The sequence below is a fragment of the Haemorhous mexicanus genome, chromosome 19 (genome assembly GCF_027477595.1).
Source record: "Haemorhous mexicanus isolate bHaeMex1 chromosome 19, bHaeMex1.pri, whole genome shotgun sequence".
Lineage (NCBI taxonomy): Eukaryota > Metazoa > Chordata > Aves > Passeriformes > Fringillidae > Haemorhous > Haemorhous mexicanus.
The window spans coordinates 6,325,075-6,342,259 of record NC_082359.1 but is presented as its reverse complement, the minus strand read 5'-3'; the positions used below and the strand labels follow the sequence as shown (position 1 = coordinate 6,342,259).

Below are 17,185 nucleotides of genomic sequence, written 5' to 3'. Positions count from 1 at the left end.
ATGATCAATGCTCTAATGGATTGTTGATTCTTATCTATATTAGTACCAGCTTTAATATCCTTTGTATATGAGAAATTACTCTGAAAAGATACTGGGGATTTATTTAGGTTGTATATGAGTATCCACATGTGGAAAAAGCAATAATGGAAGAAATATTTTAGCTAAAATTACTATTTTTTAAATTTTCTTTAACGTGGTTTCGAGAAATGTATTTGCTGTTTGTCTTTTTGTTTAGGGATTTTTCTACAGCATTTTTCAATAGCATCCCAATATCTGGAACTCTGTCTGGCTCAATGATGTCTTCTCAAAGTAACCAGCAGCTCATGTCACTAGATTCTAACGCAGCAAATTCCCTTAATACTTCAAAGCCTTCTGTAGAGCCAACAGCAGCCAGTATAAAACCAACAGATGATGCAGCCAATAAAGATGGGTCAGTATTTGCTGTTTTGTTTTTCACTCACATGAGTCTGTTTAGTTTTTAATTCTTATTTATAGTTTTATAATGAAGAAATTATTAAAGTAGTTTCCTTACTGTAAAACCCCATGAATCTAATCTTCCTGAAAACATTGAGATTTTATTAGTGTTTGGTTGCTTTAAATGTTGATAAATTGGGATTGAATAAATGCATGTGCATAGTTCTGGCAGTGAACTTCAGTGCAATGAAGTGCACAGCTGATTGCTAATGCTTTAGCAAAATGACTTGTTGGTGGGTTGCTGGTAGTAAACAATAGAAGGTGCTCCAGTAGTGTAAGTAATGAAACCTTTTTTTCATCAAATTCTGACCTGAGTCCTCTCTTCAGACATGGTGATCCTTCTTTCCTGTATAACAACCCCATCAGAGCACAGTGACATTGGCTTGTCAGTGCACATGTGCTGATGGGCCAGTGTGTCTTTCAAATTACAGAACAACTGAGTTTAGCTTGCTTTTCCCTCAGTGGTAGCACTGACCTGACTTCTTCTCAGTGTGTTTTTATAGTATTTGTAGCATCACAGTGTCATTGAAACCTTTATTTTTCCATCAAATTTGGTTGAAATTGGCCACAGATTAAAAAATGAGCGGGTGGACTATGAGAAATGATTGACAGATGAAACTATTAAGTATCCTTTTCTTTGTAAATTGTACTTCTAGCAGCTTTTTAGTACAAACATCAGTTATTTTAGAGCCATTCATTCTCTGAATTAATTCTCTGAATGAATTGAAAAATCTCTAAAGTAAACAGCTATTGAAATAATAGATCCCTGGAATGCTTTAGTGTGGGGAAAACACATTCCTTTGCCCTAGAGTTATGCTTGGAAAGGCCTAATAATCAGGTTGGATTTTTCAACAACAAAATCTAAACCTGGCATGAATTGTTTCATCCCCAATTGTTTCATTGATAAACAGTGAAATATAATATTGTAATGGAAATATTTGTTAACCTGAACAAGGGGTTCAGGAACCCCTGTGATCATTTTAAAAAGCAATCCTTTGTCAGTAAGTACCAGCTGAAAGTATAATTTCCTTCCTGAATTTAAAATACACAGTAAATGAATTAGAGTCTTTTAATCCAGACATGTGGCCACATGAAGCTCTGAGGTGTACCACAGACAGCTTTTGAGAGTAAGCAAAGCTTGTAAAACACTGATACATGAAAGAGTGGAAAAAGAATATTATAATTGATTATATACTTAAGTGAAAGGTTTTCTAGCCACTATCATGAAGGCTAGTTGTTTTGAGCAATGCAGCTTACCAGTACTAAATTTTTCAATCCTTATTTTGCTGTCTCTTTTCATGACAGTGTAAATGCTACCTCTGCCTCAGCTGCTCCTTCTGCATCGTCTTCCTCTGTGTTGACAACTCCATCCAAGATTGAGCCTATGAAAGCATTTGATTCTCGATTCACAGAACGATCCAAAGCCACCTCAGGGACTGCTGTTGTAACAAACACAAATCAGACTGTTGTGGACAGGTAAGACAGCCTGGGGAGGGAGGAAGGGAATCATGCAGAGTTTAAACACTTATTCTGTGTGGTGTAGGTATCACACTGCTGACACTCTAGAAGTTGTCTTGGGTTTCTTCTGCTGTTGGAAGGAAGGGGGCAGCTACAAATAGGTGAATTCTGTCCTGCTGTTACCCTTTGTACATTTGTCCCTGGCATTTTGGTATCACACAGATTCACCAAGATAGTCCAAGTTAAAGCTATTGTTGTAAGAGGCTGTGTGTGCACAGGCCTGTGTCACTGAGTGCAGCTGGACTCCTTAGAAGACAAAACCAGCCAAAAATAGCCAGCCTGCCTCTCTGTACAAGGGAGATTTACTTCAAGGTAAATTGCCACACATGTCAGCAGATGACCTCTCATCATCACAGCAGCAGTTGTATTTCAGCTTTATGCCTTGAAGGCATGCAGAGAAGATTCTCTGAGTTTAAAGGGTTTTGGCTCTGGATCCATGTGATTTTAAAAAAAAAAAAAAAAAAAAAAGGAAAGCATTTTGGCATTTTGTTTTGTGACATAGTGTTATGGCATAAATATTCCTGTTTCACCAAAACAAATGATAAAAAAATACCAATCATGAGAAAAAAGTATGTAGTTTCTCAGTTATTATCAGTAAAACTTGGTTTTATACAACAATATTTTTATGTTAAAGAGCTTAACCATGTGATGCATATGCAAGATGTATTAAATTACTCTCATAAATGCTTCTAATGTGTAATTGAAATATGGATAAAAGTGTATTGTTTGGCATGATTCAGGTGCCAGAGAAAAAAGGTTTGGATTATGCAAGGTATTTCTCTGAAGCCAAGTAGTTGAGGAATAAATGGCAAAACAGTGTGAGTTAATAACCAGCTATTGGAGGGAAGGGGAAGAGTATGATTACATGACCTATTTTAGGATATGATGGTTAACAAGAGAGTTCACAGGGGTTGTGCTTTGTGTTGGTTATATTATATTCAGTTCTATAGGGACATGGACCTGTTGGAGCAAGTCCAGAGAAGGCCACAAAGGTAATGAGAGGGCTGGAGCACCTCTGCTGTGAAGACAGGCTGAGAGAGCTGGGGCTGCACAGCCTGGGGAAGAGAAGGCTCCAGGGTGACCTTATTGCAGTGCCTAAAGGGGCTGCAAAAGAACTGGACAGGGACTTTTCACAGGGGCATGTAGTGGCAGGACAAGGGAGAATGGCTTCAGACTGAAAGAGGGCAGGTTTGGATGAGATATTAGTAGAAAATCCCTTACTGTGAGGGTGATAGACACTGGAACAGGTTGCCCAGAGAAAATGTTGATGTCTCATCCCTGGAAGTGTTCAAGGCCAGGTGGGATGGGGCTTGGAGCAACTTGGCCAAAGGTTGGTGGAAGGTGTCCTTGCCCATGGCATGTTGTTGGAATCAGATGGTCTTCAGGGTCTCTTCCCACTCCAGCCATTCTGTGATTCCATGGTTATGTTTCCTGGAATGGAAGCTGGAGCAGTGAAGTCATGTGCATGGTTGGCAGATACACATTTTGCAGCAGTCAGAACTGAGCAGAACAACTTGGAGGATAGACAACAGAACGACAAAAGTTCTACATGAATAAGCAGAAAGTCTAACGTCCACTGAAGGGGAAAAGATGAACTACTCTTGCATCTTAGAGTGCTGAATTATTTGTATCAGCTGAGGGAAAGAGATCTGATGGTAATTGGAACTGAATGCTTAAGTAAAGTTGCTATTTGCAGCTTTATCCCATGGCTAACTGCTGGTTTGATCAATTTTTTTTAAAGGGGAGAATATGTCTGCTCGGTTTACATCTATAGTGCACATTGTCCTTTTGGAAAGGGTTTGCCATACCTCTGCAGCTTCCTCCTCCTGCCTTTGTGTGCTTTGAAATACACTCAAAGAGGGCTCAGAAATGGCATCTTAGCTGCAAGAAGGCAATGTGTGGGATATATGGCAACTTTTGGAATCAGCTTTTTTTTACAGACTTTTTTTTTACAGACTGAAGGATCAGAATTTAATTAAAGACAATAAGCCCAAGGATATTCTGGAGAGCAGCAGTGACAGTGAAGAGAAGATTCCAGCTGTCAAACCACTCAGTGTACCCAAACGGAAACTGGAACTTGAGGGAGAAACAGTAGAAAAGAAGAAAAAAGGAAGGCCTAGGAAAGACTCCAGACTTGTACCAGTAACTTTAACTGTTCAGGTGAAATATTTAAAAATCATTGTGGCTTTCAAAGTTCATTTAATAAAGTCAGTCCCGTGTTGACTTGTTCCATTGACTCAGGGAAACAGAAGTTGTATCAGTCCCTCAGAATTTTTAGCCATCCCTCTTCCATGCCTTTAAATTTACTGGTTTTAGAATTTAAGCTTAGAAAAAGCAGGTGCACATGGTGTGGCAAATGTGTTTATCTTTTATATAGATATGTAGCTACTTACTAAAGGTCCCAGCATGCTAAGTAATGCTAGCCTGCCAAAGACTGTCGAGAATAAAATGAAATGCTGACAGTTTTTGGTGGGGTATGATGGAGAGTGGTCCAAGAACAAGAAAGTGACTTGGATATGGTGATTTAAATGGTTATAAATTTCCTCAGAACCCTAAAGTAGTTGCATTAGAGTTTCCATCATTTTCAGGCATATAGATACCTGTGTTTTCAGTATCTAGAGCTTAGATTTCCCATGTAATACACGAGAATTTTCAGGAATTAGTGGCAGCTGAAAATAGGGGTGTTAAAAAAAAAAAAAAAGAGACCACTTCAATTTTTTTGTTTTTCTTTGATTCTTAGAAGCTATATTTAAAAACTTGTATTCGTACAACCAATTGGAACAAGACTAACATTTGCAATTGGCATTATTTGGAATTTTAAGAAAATTCTTTTTCAAATCAATCTATTTGGTAGAATAGATTTGATTTTCTTTTTTTTTTTAATTAAAAAATGTAACTATTTCTGCAATTTTTTCCAGTCCCCAGCTACACTGGCCTCTGAGAAGGATGCTGCTTGCATCTCTGCACCAGCATTAGCACTTAAACTGCCAACCCCAATCCCACAGAAATCGTTTACTTTGCAAGTAAGTGGACTATAAGGAAAAAATACTTTAAAAACAAACAAAAAAATCCTGCTTTCTTTAAAATATCCTAAGGTTATTCACATCCTTTGATGAGTTAACATTTGAATGCATGTATTTGTTCAAGCAAGCAAGATGGTAACGCTTTAGCTTCTAAGAATATGTCTGTATGAGCAAAGAAAAGGGCAGATCAGCCAAAAATGGGTCACTTCTGACCCAGCTAAACTCCAAAGAGGAGTGAGTACCTCTGGTTCGCCTGTCCCTCCCCCTGGTTAGCCAAAGTGTGTGGTGGAGATAAGAGTCTGGGGGGAGTGGCTGCTGCACTATTACTGCAGTGGTGTTGGGAGAGCACCACTGAGGAATAAAAGCAGGGCTTTTCTGAGAGCTCTCTTGAGGTGCTCTGCATCTGAACAGGCTGGCAAATAGTCATGTTTTAGGTATTTACAAAGCAGTTTTTAGGTGTGTTCAGGCTGTGGTAGTCTGGTTCCAATTGCAAGACTGTGGGGAGACTGGGCACATACAGACTTGATTTGGTGCCCATAATTAGGAAGCAGAGACAGACTAGCACAGCCTTTCCCTATGTTTGTGCTTCAAATACAAAGAAATTATTTGTGTTTTAGGCAAGGCTGATTTTCAGAGGTCTGTTTCTTTTGAAGTGCCATGGTATATTTTGATCCCACATTAAACAGAGAATGCCATACTTAAATGTGTTCTTAAAGACAGCATTGTTTTGGTTCTAATAGTAGTTGCTGCTTTTTTGAGTAGTTTTTTTCCTCTTCCAAAAATTATTTCATTTTTTGTATTTCAGATAAGTTCAGATCCATCAATGTACCTTGAAGTGGAGAATGAAATGACCACAGTGGGTGGCTCAAAACTGAGCAGGTTAAAGTGTAATCGAGAAGGGAAGGAATGGGAGACAGTCCTGACCAGTCGAATCCTTGCTGCAGCAGGAAGCTGGTAAGAGAGCATCTTTTGGAGGAAGGGGGTCCTGAAGGCCAGAAGACATTTTTAGGTGTACAAAAGTACAGTTTACAGTTATTTTTCATAATATTTATGGGTAAAAGTGTCCGCCGCTCTTAGTCTCAGGTTTTGCTTCAAGAACTAACTCTTTGCAGTCCTAAAACATCACAATTTGCATTAGCCAGTTACAACTATTTTTCTGTATTTTAACATTTCTCCTTTAAATTTCTTCATTAAAGTTGACTAAATAGTAAGTGACTGGTTTTCAAGTGCTAACCACTAAAGAATGAAAAATTTGAAATGGCATATTTGGTCATGTCAAAGTATTTTCCTGAGTCTTTAGCTATTTTTTCTCTTAATTTTTCTCAATTTTGCCTAGTTCCAACTTCAGAGTTTCATCTGAAAGTGTATTTCTGAGCCCTGTCTAGGTCTGAAAAAGAAGCAGCAGATTTTAAAGCTAAATACACATACAGCCTTGAGGGAGAGCTTGTGTTAAACCAAAAGCTTTACTGACATTTCCAGCTATGTCCCTTGGTCTGTTTAGTTTATGACTTTTCCTCTTGGTATTGAAAATTTTCTCTTAAAGCTGCAATAGTTATTTTTTAGGGAATTTATCCAAGTTGTATGATAGCATAAGAATTCAGCCTGTTGTTATGCTACTTGCATTTGACACCACGCAAATGTTTCTTGTTTGTTTGTTTTTTCCCAGTGAGATTGTAACTGTGGCCTGTGAGAAAAGAACACTGTCAGTATTTTCAGCTTGTGGTCGTCGCCTCCTTCCTCCTATAATTTTGAACACGCCCATTTCCACCCTGCACTGCACAGGCTCCTGCATCATGGCTCTCACCACTGCTGCTACGCTCTCTGTTTGGTAAGGGCCACGTTGGCTCAGGCCGTGTTCAGAGGTACCTTCAGTTGTGTCCCTGCACTGCTGTTGAGACAGGACACATCAGGTCTGAACACAAGTCCCCTTTAGAGTAGAATATGCAGAGTTAACTGGGCAGGACTGGTTCTGTTTCAGCAAAATCCTTTTTCTGTTCTGACAGTCCAGAATATTGAACTTGATTCTAGAATGAAGATAAAGAATCAGCTGAAGTCACTAGTTTAAATGCTTGTGATGCATGTGGAATGGAGTGGGGGGGTGGGGAAGAGAAGTATGGATGCTTCCATCTTCCATCACACTTAACAATGAAGGACATGAGTTTCTGAGTTAAAGTTCTCCAGCCATTTTCAAGATGCCAAGATAAAAACACTGGTAACTCGTTTGCAGTTGTTGAATTCAATCTAATGTCTCAGGCAAGTCAGAGCTCCTAAAGGAGTTATTTAGATCCTCGCTGTTTGCTTTGCTGTAATGAGGTTTCCTGATAAAGAGCCATAAAAATTGTTCTCTGCTATTAACTTCTGTCTTGCCAGAAGGGGTTTAAGTTTGCCAAAATAATTTTGTCAAAGTAATGAAGAAAATGTCAAAACAAAACAAAACAAAAAAAACTAAACAAACTCCCCAACCCCCCACTTTGTCATGAATAGTGAAAAAGTTAATTTATTAAAAAATTTTGGAGTTTTCAGTTGTTTGCTGACTGCAGACTTGTCCTTTTGTCTTTTTCAGGGATGTTCACAAGCAGACAGCCATTGTTAGAGATGAGTCTTTGCAAACAATATTTTCAGGTAATAAAAAAGCCCTTTAATTACCAACCTTTGAGCCCACCTGTACTATTTAGTGCCATTTGTGAATATGCTGAAATTCCATGAAACCTGAAACGCCTAAACAAATAATTTCCCTTCATTATTGTATAGTAAAGGGAAGTTCTTGAAATAACAGTGATGACAATATCAGTGAGTAGCAAACTTGTGTGAGATTCTGTAGCTTATAGTCTGCCTGGCTTCTGAATGTAGAAATTCAGTGTTGCGAAAATCACAAAATAAATACTTAATGTAAATCTGCTATTACAATAATCTCTCTGTAATTTGCATGTTTATTGTCTCAGTGATGAACAACAACTGATTATCTTCTGATTCATTACTTAAAAATCTTCAGTTTCAATCACTGCAGTATCTGGACAACACAAATCATCAGAAAAGCATTGTCTCAGAGTCCATTAGCTTCTGGTTTAGCTGTAATCCATACAGTACTAATCCAAACCAGCTAGAAAGCAGTTGTATTAGCAGTTTGCAAATGTCATCATTAGAAGTTACATGCACAAGCCCTGGGCTTGGAATATGCTGGGAAATGAGACTCCAGCTATCCCACTTATACTGTGCTCTTAGAGAGCACACTTTTCTAAATATGGTGGGGTTTATAATTTTAACTTAATGGGGAAAAGAAAGCTAAAGGCTTTTTGGGTTACAAAAAACATGGCAGAATTGCTGAGGATTTTCCCTGGATAAGGAGAATGTTCCTAATTTAGCTCATTTTCTCTATAAATTGCAGCATCAAGATTGATAACATATTTTGCAAAATTGATGTTAATGCTGCTGCACTGAGCCTGGTGCTTGCCATCATTAGCTTGTGTCATGACTTTCCTATCAGTGCTTGAGAACAACATTGAACCTTTTCCTTTTAGCTGCTGTAATTGATAAGAAATGGTAGATACCATTTTTTACCATAATGAGTCTTAGGCAAGACTCCAAAAGAAACACTTTGGTCTGATTTGACTTGCAGGAAGTGATGCAACTGTCTCTCAGATCTTGTTGACTCAGCATGGAATTCCTGTCATGAGCATGTCTGATGGGAAGGCATACTGCTTTAATCCTTCTCTTTCTACATGGTAAGTCATGGATTACTTCCTGATTTTGCAACTCAGAGGAGCTGACGTGTCCTGGTTTACTGGGAAGAAATCATTCCACCTCAGAGTCATGGAGGAATCATTGCTAAACACAAGGAAAGGCTACACAAGAGTCTGTGTCTTGTTGGGGATCAAATGGGCTTTCCCCATGGCAAGGCTTAAGTTCCTGTGAAAAATTTCCATGGGTAAATTATTTACGGGATCTTTCCAAAACAGGCTCTTTGTTGTTTCCTAAGAAGAAAAAAACCGTGTTGTAATCCTAATATAATTGTTGTAATTAGTGTAATGAGCCTGCTGGATGAAAGGGCTTATTGTTTTAACTCCTCCTTAGAATAATTGTTGTTATTCAACTACTTGAAGTGAATCCTCTGGAAAAGGAAAAATACCCTATTTGTTTATTAAGGGAGTAAGGAGCAGGGGACAGACTCTCAGCCATAATTCTGAATTTGCTGCCTTTCTTAGTTTGTACCACAGTTTGGGAAATATATAAAAGAGCAATGTGTTTAGTCATCATACAAATTTAAACATGTTAAAGAAGCAAAGGGTATTTTAAATATTTGTACCATTTTTCCCTTGTGCTGTATGAAATCTAAACTTAGCATTGGTTTGAGCCACTCTTTCTCCTGGCATCTCAAGCCAGTGAAGATGATATCCTTAATTAGGTGTGGAAATGGCAGCTGTAATGTCAGCTCCCTGCATATGAAGGGATAGCTGTGATTATGGAAAGGATTGTCAATGTGTGTGTGTCTGATGGGGGGGGACCTGACATAAGGTAAAATCAAATTCTTGAAGAGAAAGTCATTACCTGTGTTCATTCCACCCATCAATCTGGGTCATGGCTTCTTATTAGATTGTAAAATGGCAAGGAGAAAATTCCTTGCAAACTAATGGTAAATTATATTATGTAATTAATATTTTTAACTTTGGGAGTAGGAGGGACACGCTACAAACAGAATTTGGACATGAAGTGGGAATAATCAGGGTCCCTGGAATTCCTGAGCCACTTCAGTGATATTTTTTTTGGTTATCTGTGAAAACGCAGATCCAGTTTTGAGGCAGAACAGAGCTGGGTCTGCTGACCTTGCTGTTTGCACTCCTCAGAGTTGTTTTTTGTCTTTTTGCTGTTTTCCAGGAATCTTGTTTCTGACAAACAGGACTCTCTAGCACAATGTGCAGACTTCAGGACTAGTTTGCCATCTCAAGAAGCCATGCTGTGCTCTGGGCCCTTGGCTGTGATACAGGGACGCACATCAAAGTACGCGCGCGCCGCCTGCGTGGCTGGGTTTTGTCATGGGCTTTGTTCACCTGCCTGGGTCTCTGGGTCACTTCTTGAAGTGCCAGTGGCTCTGAAATGATCAGTCATTCACACAGTGATCCTTTGCATGCTTCTAGTCTGTGTCTTAATGTTATGAGATTGTGGGGGGGGGGCAGGAAAGCATGCTCTAAATATAATCATATTTAGTTTCCTCTTTATTGGATGGGTAAGGTATTGGACAATTCTGTTATACTTTTATTAGCTAAGCTGCATTTTTTACATTTTGCATTTTAATTTTTAGTTTACCAGCTTTTTGGAGTAGGCCTACAATTTCTGAGTTAGTTCAGTTGGCCTCAAAGAATCTATTTAATGAAGTCTGTGAGAAAGTTGAGATATTAGTCATCTAGTGAGTATTTTTAACATGTGAAAATATCACCAAGGAATCGTGTGAGCCAGAGCAGATTCCTGTAAGTAGCTTTATAGACCATCCTCCCTTGGATTTGAATTACATTTCCCAGGCAGATTTCTTTGCTATTTCTGCCCTTCACATCCAAGTTTAATTTTTTTTCTGGAGAGAAACTGTGTAGTGTTGTATGATTTTATTGCTGTTCTCATGAGGGGAAGGGAAGTTCATTGTAAACATTTGAAATACAAACAATCAATACTCTTTTTGAGAGAGAAAGACAATAACAGAATGAAAAATTCCCTTTTTGAAAAAAATTCGAATAACTAGTTACTTTTTTCAAATTAGCTTTCTTATGATAATGTGTTTGTATGCAAGAAATCCTTTAAGTGCTTTATGTCTTGTGTGTCTCTGGAAGATCAGTGCAGTTCAGCTAGTGCTACAAAAAGATATAATCCTTAAACTTGTATCTGATTTTATGGCACATTAATCTTTTTGGTTTTGCAGTTCAGGAAGGCAAGCTGCAAGATTGTTCTCCATGCCTCATTTAGTGCAACAAGAAACAACACTTGCATACCTGGAGAACCAGATAGCAGCAGCACTTATGCTACAATCCAGTCACGAATATCACCACTGGCTCCTTATCTATGCACGGTACCTAGTTAATGAAGGTGAGACCTGCCAAGCACTGGTGCTTCTCTGCAGCTCTAAGAAACACTCTGTTCATGTCATGTATGTGTGTGATCACCCTTAATATTCTCCTTTTAGCACTTGGCTTCTGGACTCGAGTTTGCTTAAAACCAAAACTAATTGCATTTGCTCCTGCAGTGCTCAGTCCTCAGGAGTCCTGTTTGGACACAGTGACTGGGGACAGACTGTGCTCTGGGGAAGCAGTGCCATCTGCAGACTCCAGCAATGGCAATTGCATTGTAAAACAGCCCAGTGCTCTGTCAGACACATCCTAGGTATTGTCTGGCAGCAGCTACAGATGTTTCAGGGAAGCCAGGGGCACCTTGTAAAATGCATAACCCTCCTCAGCCAGCTGACAATCGCTGCCTGATGTGAGATGCAGGGGTTGCTCAGTCTCTGACACCTTGTACCCAAGCACATAAAATTGCAGAGAAGTTGCTTGTATTGCTTGCACTCTATTCTTTTTTTTACATTCTAAAATTTCAACTGCCTCTACTGGTGAATTCCATGTGTTAAATTCTCTGAGAAAAGAAATACACAAGAAAGGTTCCTTGTGTCTTTTTTATATTTGAATACACTTTATGCTATTATGTTAAATAAGGTTAACCAACTGACTTTATACTTTTTGGATTCCAAAGATCTCTGTTGTATCTCTGCCTGTCTACATTCATAATTTAGTAGTTCCCCTTGTATTAATTCAGCCTTACTCCTCACCTTGCATAATCATTCTGCACAGAGGGAAATTAAATGGTTCAGGTTACGCCACCTAATAGGTGTTGGCAGAATTAAAATCAAACTCATTAATTCTTGCCTTTTGACCCTTACCTTATTTAACAAGGCTTGTTGAACTGCGTGTGGTTCTCTCTGTCCTTCCCCAGTTGAAATTAAAATATTATTCTTGGGTCATTCATTAAAGAGATGATTGTACTTTTAAAAGCCTTCACTAACTGAGAGCCTCTGCTGCATGCACTGGGTTCCTCTAGCACCTCCAGATGTTGCTGCCATGGATGGATGGATGGATGTCACAAAAACTGTGCTTTGCCAGATGTATATTGCTTATTGCTGCTTCACTAATTTTCTAGAGCTGCTGAACTTTGAAAATTGCACATCCTATTATTGACCCTTTATTCTTATGATTATTTCAACATCTACCGAATTCTAATCGATTAAAATACTTGATCTAGTATGTGTTGATTGGCAAGTTATCTTGAATAGACTTTGTTTCCTGCAAGGGAATTCCCCCCTCTGATTTTTGGGTAAATAAAGGAGGCCCAAGAAACTGTGTGTGCTTTTATTAAAGGTGTTTTGGTTTTTAAGAAGCTGGTATGTTTGTGTGGGAGAAGAGAGTGAGGTTGAGATCAGGGCAGCTCTTAAAACAAGCTGGAGTAATTACTTCAGTTTTTCTCCCTGTTGTAAATTCATCTTTAGTAGTGGGTTTGGTTTTGAGAACCTTAAATAAGACTCTTCAGAGCTCTAGAAATCATCTTTTATTTCCAAAGAATTGCTGTAAGAATAAGAATATAACTTTTCTGAAATCAATGTTTTGAGCTTTATTTTATTCCAGTTTATACTTGTAATTCTTTTCTGAATGTTGTCTGCTACATTGTGGAGTGGTTATATGTAGTGAAATGCTGTTAAATGTGATTTTATTTTTGACTATCTCAAGGGTTTGAATATCGTTTGCGAGAATTATGCAAGGATTTACTGGGTCCAGTCCATTACTCAGCTGGAAGTCAGTGGGAATCAACAGTTATGGTAAGTCCTGATAATAGTTTAATGAAGAACAAGGAAGAGTTTCCCATAAAAATTACAGGGTATTATCCTTTCCATACTCTGCTCTGATCACATAAGCAGGCTTTGTCCCACGGCACTGAGATTTATTCCATGTGAAACCACAGGCAAATGCTTGTTTCCCCAGTGCCAGCTCTGCTGCTGTCTTGAGCATCACACAGATGAAGGAGAGTTGCATGTTCAGCTCTCCACATGTTGAGACAGCAGCTTTGAAACAGGCACCTGCCAAAGACATCTTCCCTCTCAGAACACAGCCTGGAGTCTGGAACTGCAGAGGCTGCTCCAGCTTCATGAGTGTGTAAATGTAAGGACAGTTTTTATTCTGGGAGTCATGGAAGCAGAGTGAGAACGTAAAATGCACAGCTCTCTCTTGGCAGGAAAAAGGGCATGAATCTTAGAGAACTTCATGGAACATGTTAATGATAACAAATAATAGATTCTGAGGATGCTTTTGTGTTTTCTGTGCAGGGTTTACGAAAGAGAGAACTATTGAAAGAGCTTCTTCCTGTTATTGGACAGAACCTCCGCTTCCAGAGGCTTTTCACAGAGTATCAAGAGCAGCTGGACATCTTGAGAGACAAGTAGCATGTCCCCAGATTTTCCCTGCGGGGCTTGGTCCGAGTGAAACTGCTGAACAGCGTTACCAGAGACAGGAGAGGAGCGAGAGCCCGGCCAGCGGGGACACTCCTGAAGAAGGGCTGTGCCGCAGAGGTCCCCAGGATTCCTGGAAATGATGAGTGGAGGAGCTCGACAGTTTCCCCAGTGAAACTTGACCATTGAAGCTGTGACCTCTGTTTCTATGGAAAGTCATGGATATGTACTTCAGGGGGATCCTTTTGGATCTGGATCTCATTTAATATTAAAACTAGCTGAGAACTGTTTGTGCGGTTTCTTGGATGTCCTGTGAAAAGCACAGTACTTCAGAGTACACTGAACAGCATATTTAACCCTGTTTGGGGTTTTTTGCCTGAGGATTTATTGAGGCTCAACACTATATTAAATTAGATGAATGAGCCACGTAAAAAGAAATTTCATAAATATTAAGGTATTATGCAGCCAATAGACTCTTTCCTGTGAATATAATAATAATAAGAGGCTGTTCTAACACATGGACTATTTTTGTACTAGAATTTGCTAACTTGTAATATGGAATTTTATTTGGCCAATAATCAGGCTATCACTACAAAGTCATCTTGTAGGAGTTTAATTACAAAGGCTATGTTTCAAAGTAATTCTACCAAATTAACATGTCATCATCAGGTTTTTAATTTTTCAATGTTTGTAAAAGGCATTTGGGGGGAGGGGGAGGGATACAATGGGGTGGCTCTTTTTGTAAGTACAAAATAAAAGAACATTGCATTGGTTTAAAAAAAAAACAAAAAGCAAAAACATGGTCTTGAATTATTGCAAAGAGCACAGGCATGTCCAGAAATGTCAATGCAGGCTGAATCACGGTAATGTGTCTGGAAATAAATAATTTTGTCTGGATAATCTTTCCTCGGATCAGACAAGTGCTGGTGATGTCTGTGGACAGCTCCAGCGTTTGCCCCTGGAGCCCATCTCAGCTGAGGGAGCAGGAGCTGTGGGAATGCTCATCCTCTCAGGGAATGCTCATCCTCTCAGGCAGAGCCACCAGGCTCCTCACACTGAGCAGAGTGCCTGCACTGCAGCAGGGAGGGAGCTCTCTGCAGTTATGGCTGTGTTCCTTGTGGAGTGCTTTTGGAATTCCACTGAAAACAAATCAGGTTGTTTTCTTTTTCCAGAGTGTACTTGGTGCAGGGACAGGAGCAAGTGAAGGTGTTGATTCTTTGCAGGCCCTGCTCTTTGGATGTGCCTCAATGCCTTGCTTTGAAATGTTTTTGAGTAAGAGAATTGTAATGATTAAGTGTTTGATTAAACCCTTGCAAAATTAAGGTTTAAACCCTTGCAAAAGGGCAGTTTCTCCCCTAAACATCTAACAAACAATATCCTTCCCCCTCAACCAGGACAAGGAGTAGCTGTGGTGCTGTGGCCAAAGAGTCTGATAGTGAGAACCAGTTGTAATGTAGTAAATCATTCATTTGCTGTTGCCAGTTAGATTACACTGGTGGAAACAAGTATTCTGTTCCTCGGAGGAGAACCATAACAACATGGAATCATGGACTCTCAGAAATCATTTAGTATAACCCCTGCAAGCAGAGCAGGATGTGCTCACCTTGTGCTCAGGGATGCAGCCAAGGAGCAACTGATGGGATTAAAACAGGAGCTGAACACCATCTTCTAGGAGCCTGGTGCAGTCAGTGGGGTCTGGCTGTCCACTTCCATGCATGTCACTACAGTGGCTCTGTGTGGGCAGCTGTCAGGTTTAACAAGGAAAGAATAAAGGAGCGTGAATGGATTTGGATGTGTTTGATAAGTGAAGGCTCCAGGACAACTGGTGTTTTCGTCCTGCTAAAGACAAGGGATGTGGGGTTGTGATCATCCTCTGTTCAGCCTTGGTCATGCCAGTCCTAAGGGACAGTGAATTCTTTGTCATTATGTCTTTGAAGAGACACTGAAATACTTTTTTTTTTGTGAAGAGCTGTATCCATATTAAGACACCAAATAGGTTTTTCTACCTATTTTTTCTTGGGAGGTTCTGTCACTGCCCAACAGACCAACAACACACGGATTTTCAATTCCAGGCCAGAAAACATGTTTTAGTGAAGCGGCAGCCCTGCAAGGCTGCTCTGAGGTCTCACCAACCTTCTCGAGGCCGAACACCCCGGCCTTCCCGGCCTGTTCCCGCGGCCCCGGAACGCGCCTGCCGCCGCCGGTGTTTCCGCACCGCGGCCGTTCCCCGGCGCACCCGGCGGAAGGCGCGGGCGGGCCTGAGGCGCAGCGCGGGCCGGGCGGGCCGAGCCGCCGCCATGGGCAAGCGGCAGCACCAGAAGGACAAAATGTGAGCGGGGGGCGCGGGGGAGAGCGCGGGGGGCCGGGCAGTGCGGGGCCGTGTCTGTGCAGTGCCTCAGTGACCCCCCTGTCTCGCAGGTACATCACGTGCGCCGAGTACACGCAGTTCTACGGCGGCAAGAAAGCAGGTAAGGGGGAACGGGCCGCTCCCTCAGAGCCCCGGGCCGGCGGGGCCGAGCTGCGAGCCCCGGGCCGCCGCCCGAGCCGGTGGCACTGCTCGGAACTGCCGCGTTTGTGGCCAGATGAGCGTCCCCGCCCTCCGCCGGGACTGTGGCCGCTGCTGGGGCAGAGCCTGAGCCTTCATTATCACATTTAAACTCAGCGCTGTCCGACTGTCACAGCTCTGTTTTGATCGTTTTCCGGCAGTGTAATTTCAGTTCGGAAACGTTTGTTACAGTTTCGCCAGCTTTAGGGTATTTTTCCTTGTCATCGGTAATTTGCCACAGTTTATGTAGCAATGTGTAACTTTCAAATGTTTCTTGATTACCTAGAATACCATGTATTTATTAAAATCCGTTGTGTGGGTTTTCTTTTTCCATAAACAGACCTTCCACGAACCAATTTTAGACGTTTATCATTTGATCACTGCAGGTAAGACAACCAATTTACATTTTCATTATTTAATGACACATCTGTTTATCAGGCTGTTGACACTGAACTAAAGCCATGTTCTTCTGAGGCAGTTACTTCCATTGACTTGTGTCTTCTATGTCAGTAGTGTGGCAAAAAAAGTTGAATAAGAATTGAAACAGATTCTGCATGACCCGTGATCAGTGTCTGCAGAGGTTGGAGATGATGGCTGGAAGGATACACGAGTGATGAAATAATGCAGAACAATTACTGTGTATGTCCCAGTCTTTCAAATCTCAAGGCTCAAATCTGCTTGCCCCTGCTCAGAGTGTTCTTGGTCTGTCACTCATCTTGCTAAAATAGAGATTAAGATAGATTAAAAAATATTTCTGCTATTTTTTCTGTTTAGAGCTAACTGCTTGAAGTGCAGGAGTGAAGGAAGAGAGTTGGTAGAAGTGGGTTAGAAATCCGTGTAAATTTGGTAGTTTAGGACATTGCCTTCCACACCTATGAGCTAAGAGCTGCCAGGACTGTGGGAGCATCCCTAACAGGGGTGCTGAGTGTGATTGCCAGTTACATCATGATTTCCACCTGGTTTTGCTAACAAGGTTGTGTTCTCTTTTTTCTAGTTTGTCTCTGCAGCCATTTGAATACCCAGTTTGCACACCAGATGGGACAGTCTTTGACATCCTGTAAGTTCCTGTCTGTACTTAGCTTTATTTTTGTGCTACAGCTGTGTAATTGTCCTTTAGTCTTAACAAGTTGGCAAAAACAGTCATGGCCATCAGTA

General features: G+C 40.6%; 2 protein-coding genes across 6 annotated transcripts in view; both read left to right on the top strand.

Annotated features, from left to right (window-relative positions):
- The window catches only part of LOC132336118 (protein HIRA), a 32,508-nt gene extending 18,225 nt beyond the window's left edge, over positions 1 to 14,283 (top strand). For 2 of the 5 annotated variants that reach the window (XM_059863269.1, XM_059863267.1), the window contains exons 14-25: positions 236 to 430; positions 1,780 to 1,950; positions 3,948 to 4,152; positions 4,911 to 5,015; positions 5,821 to 5,969; positions 6,682 to 6,843; positions 7,579 to 7,637; positions 8,632 to 8,737; positions 9,888 to 10,010; positions 10,921 to 11,084; positions 12,770 to 12,858; positions 13,363 to 14,283. In XM_059863269.1, coding sequence (XP_059719252.1) covers positions 236 to 430; positions 1,780 to 1,950; positions 3,948 to 4,152; positions 4,911 to 5,015; positions 5,821 to 5,969; positions 6,682 to 6,843; positions 7,579 to 7,637; positions 8,632 to 8,737; positions 9,888 to 10,010; positions 10,921 to 11,084; positions 12,770 to 12,858; positions 13,363 to 13,479 — 1,645 coding nt within the window. In that variant the 3' untranslated portion in view covers positions 13,480 to 14,283. Of the gene's footprint in view, positions 1 to 235; positions 431 to 1,779; positions 1,951 to 3,932; positions 4,153 to 4,910; positions 5,016 to 5,820; positions 5,970 to 6,681; positions 6,844 to 7,578; positions 7,638 to 8,631; positions 8,738 to 9,887; positions 10,011 to 10,920; positions 11,085 to 12,769; positions 12,859 to 13,362 lie in introns of all 5 variants that reach the window. The other 3 variants (XM_059863268.1, XM_059863266.1, XM_059863270.1) reach the window with 2 other exon arrangements.
- Positions 14,284 to 15,718: 1,435 nt separating this feature from the next.
- Positions 15,719 to 17,185, top strand: part of PPIL2 (peptidylprolyl isomerase like 2) — a 68,409-nt gene continuing 66,942 nt past the window's right edge. The window contains exons 1-4 of the mRNA XM_059863233.1: positions 15,719 to 15,814; positions 15,904 to 15,953; positions 16,371 to 16,416; positions 17,025 to 17,087. Of these exons, the coding sequence (XP_059719216.1) occupies positions 15,783 to 15,814; positions 15,904 to 15,953; positions 16,371 to 16,416; positions 17,025 to 17,087 (191 nt within the window). The 5' untranslated portion in view covers positions 15,719 to 15,782. The remainder of the gene's footprint in view (positions 15,815 to 15,903; positions 15,954 to 16,370; positions 16,417 to 17,024; positions 17,088 to 17,185) is intronic.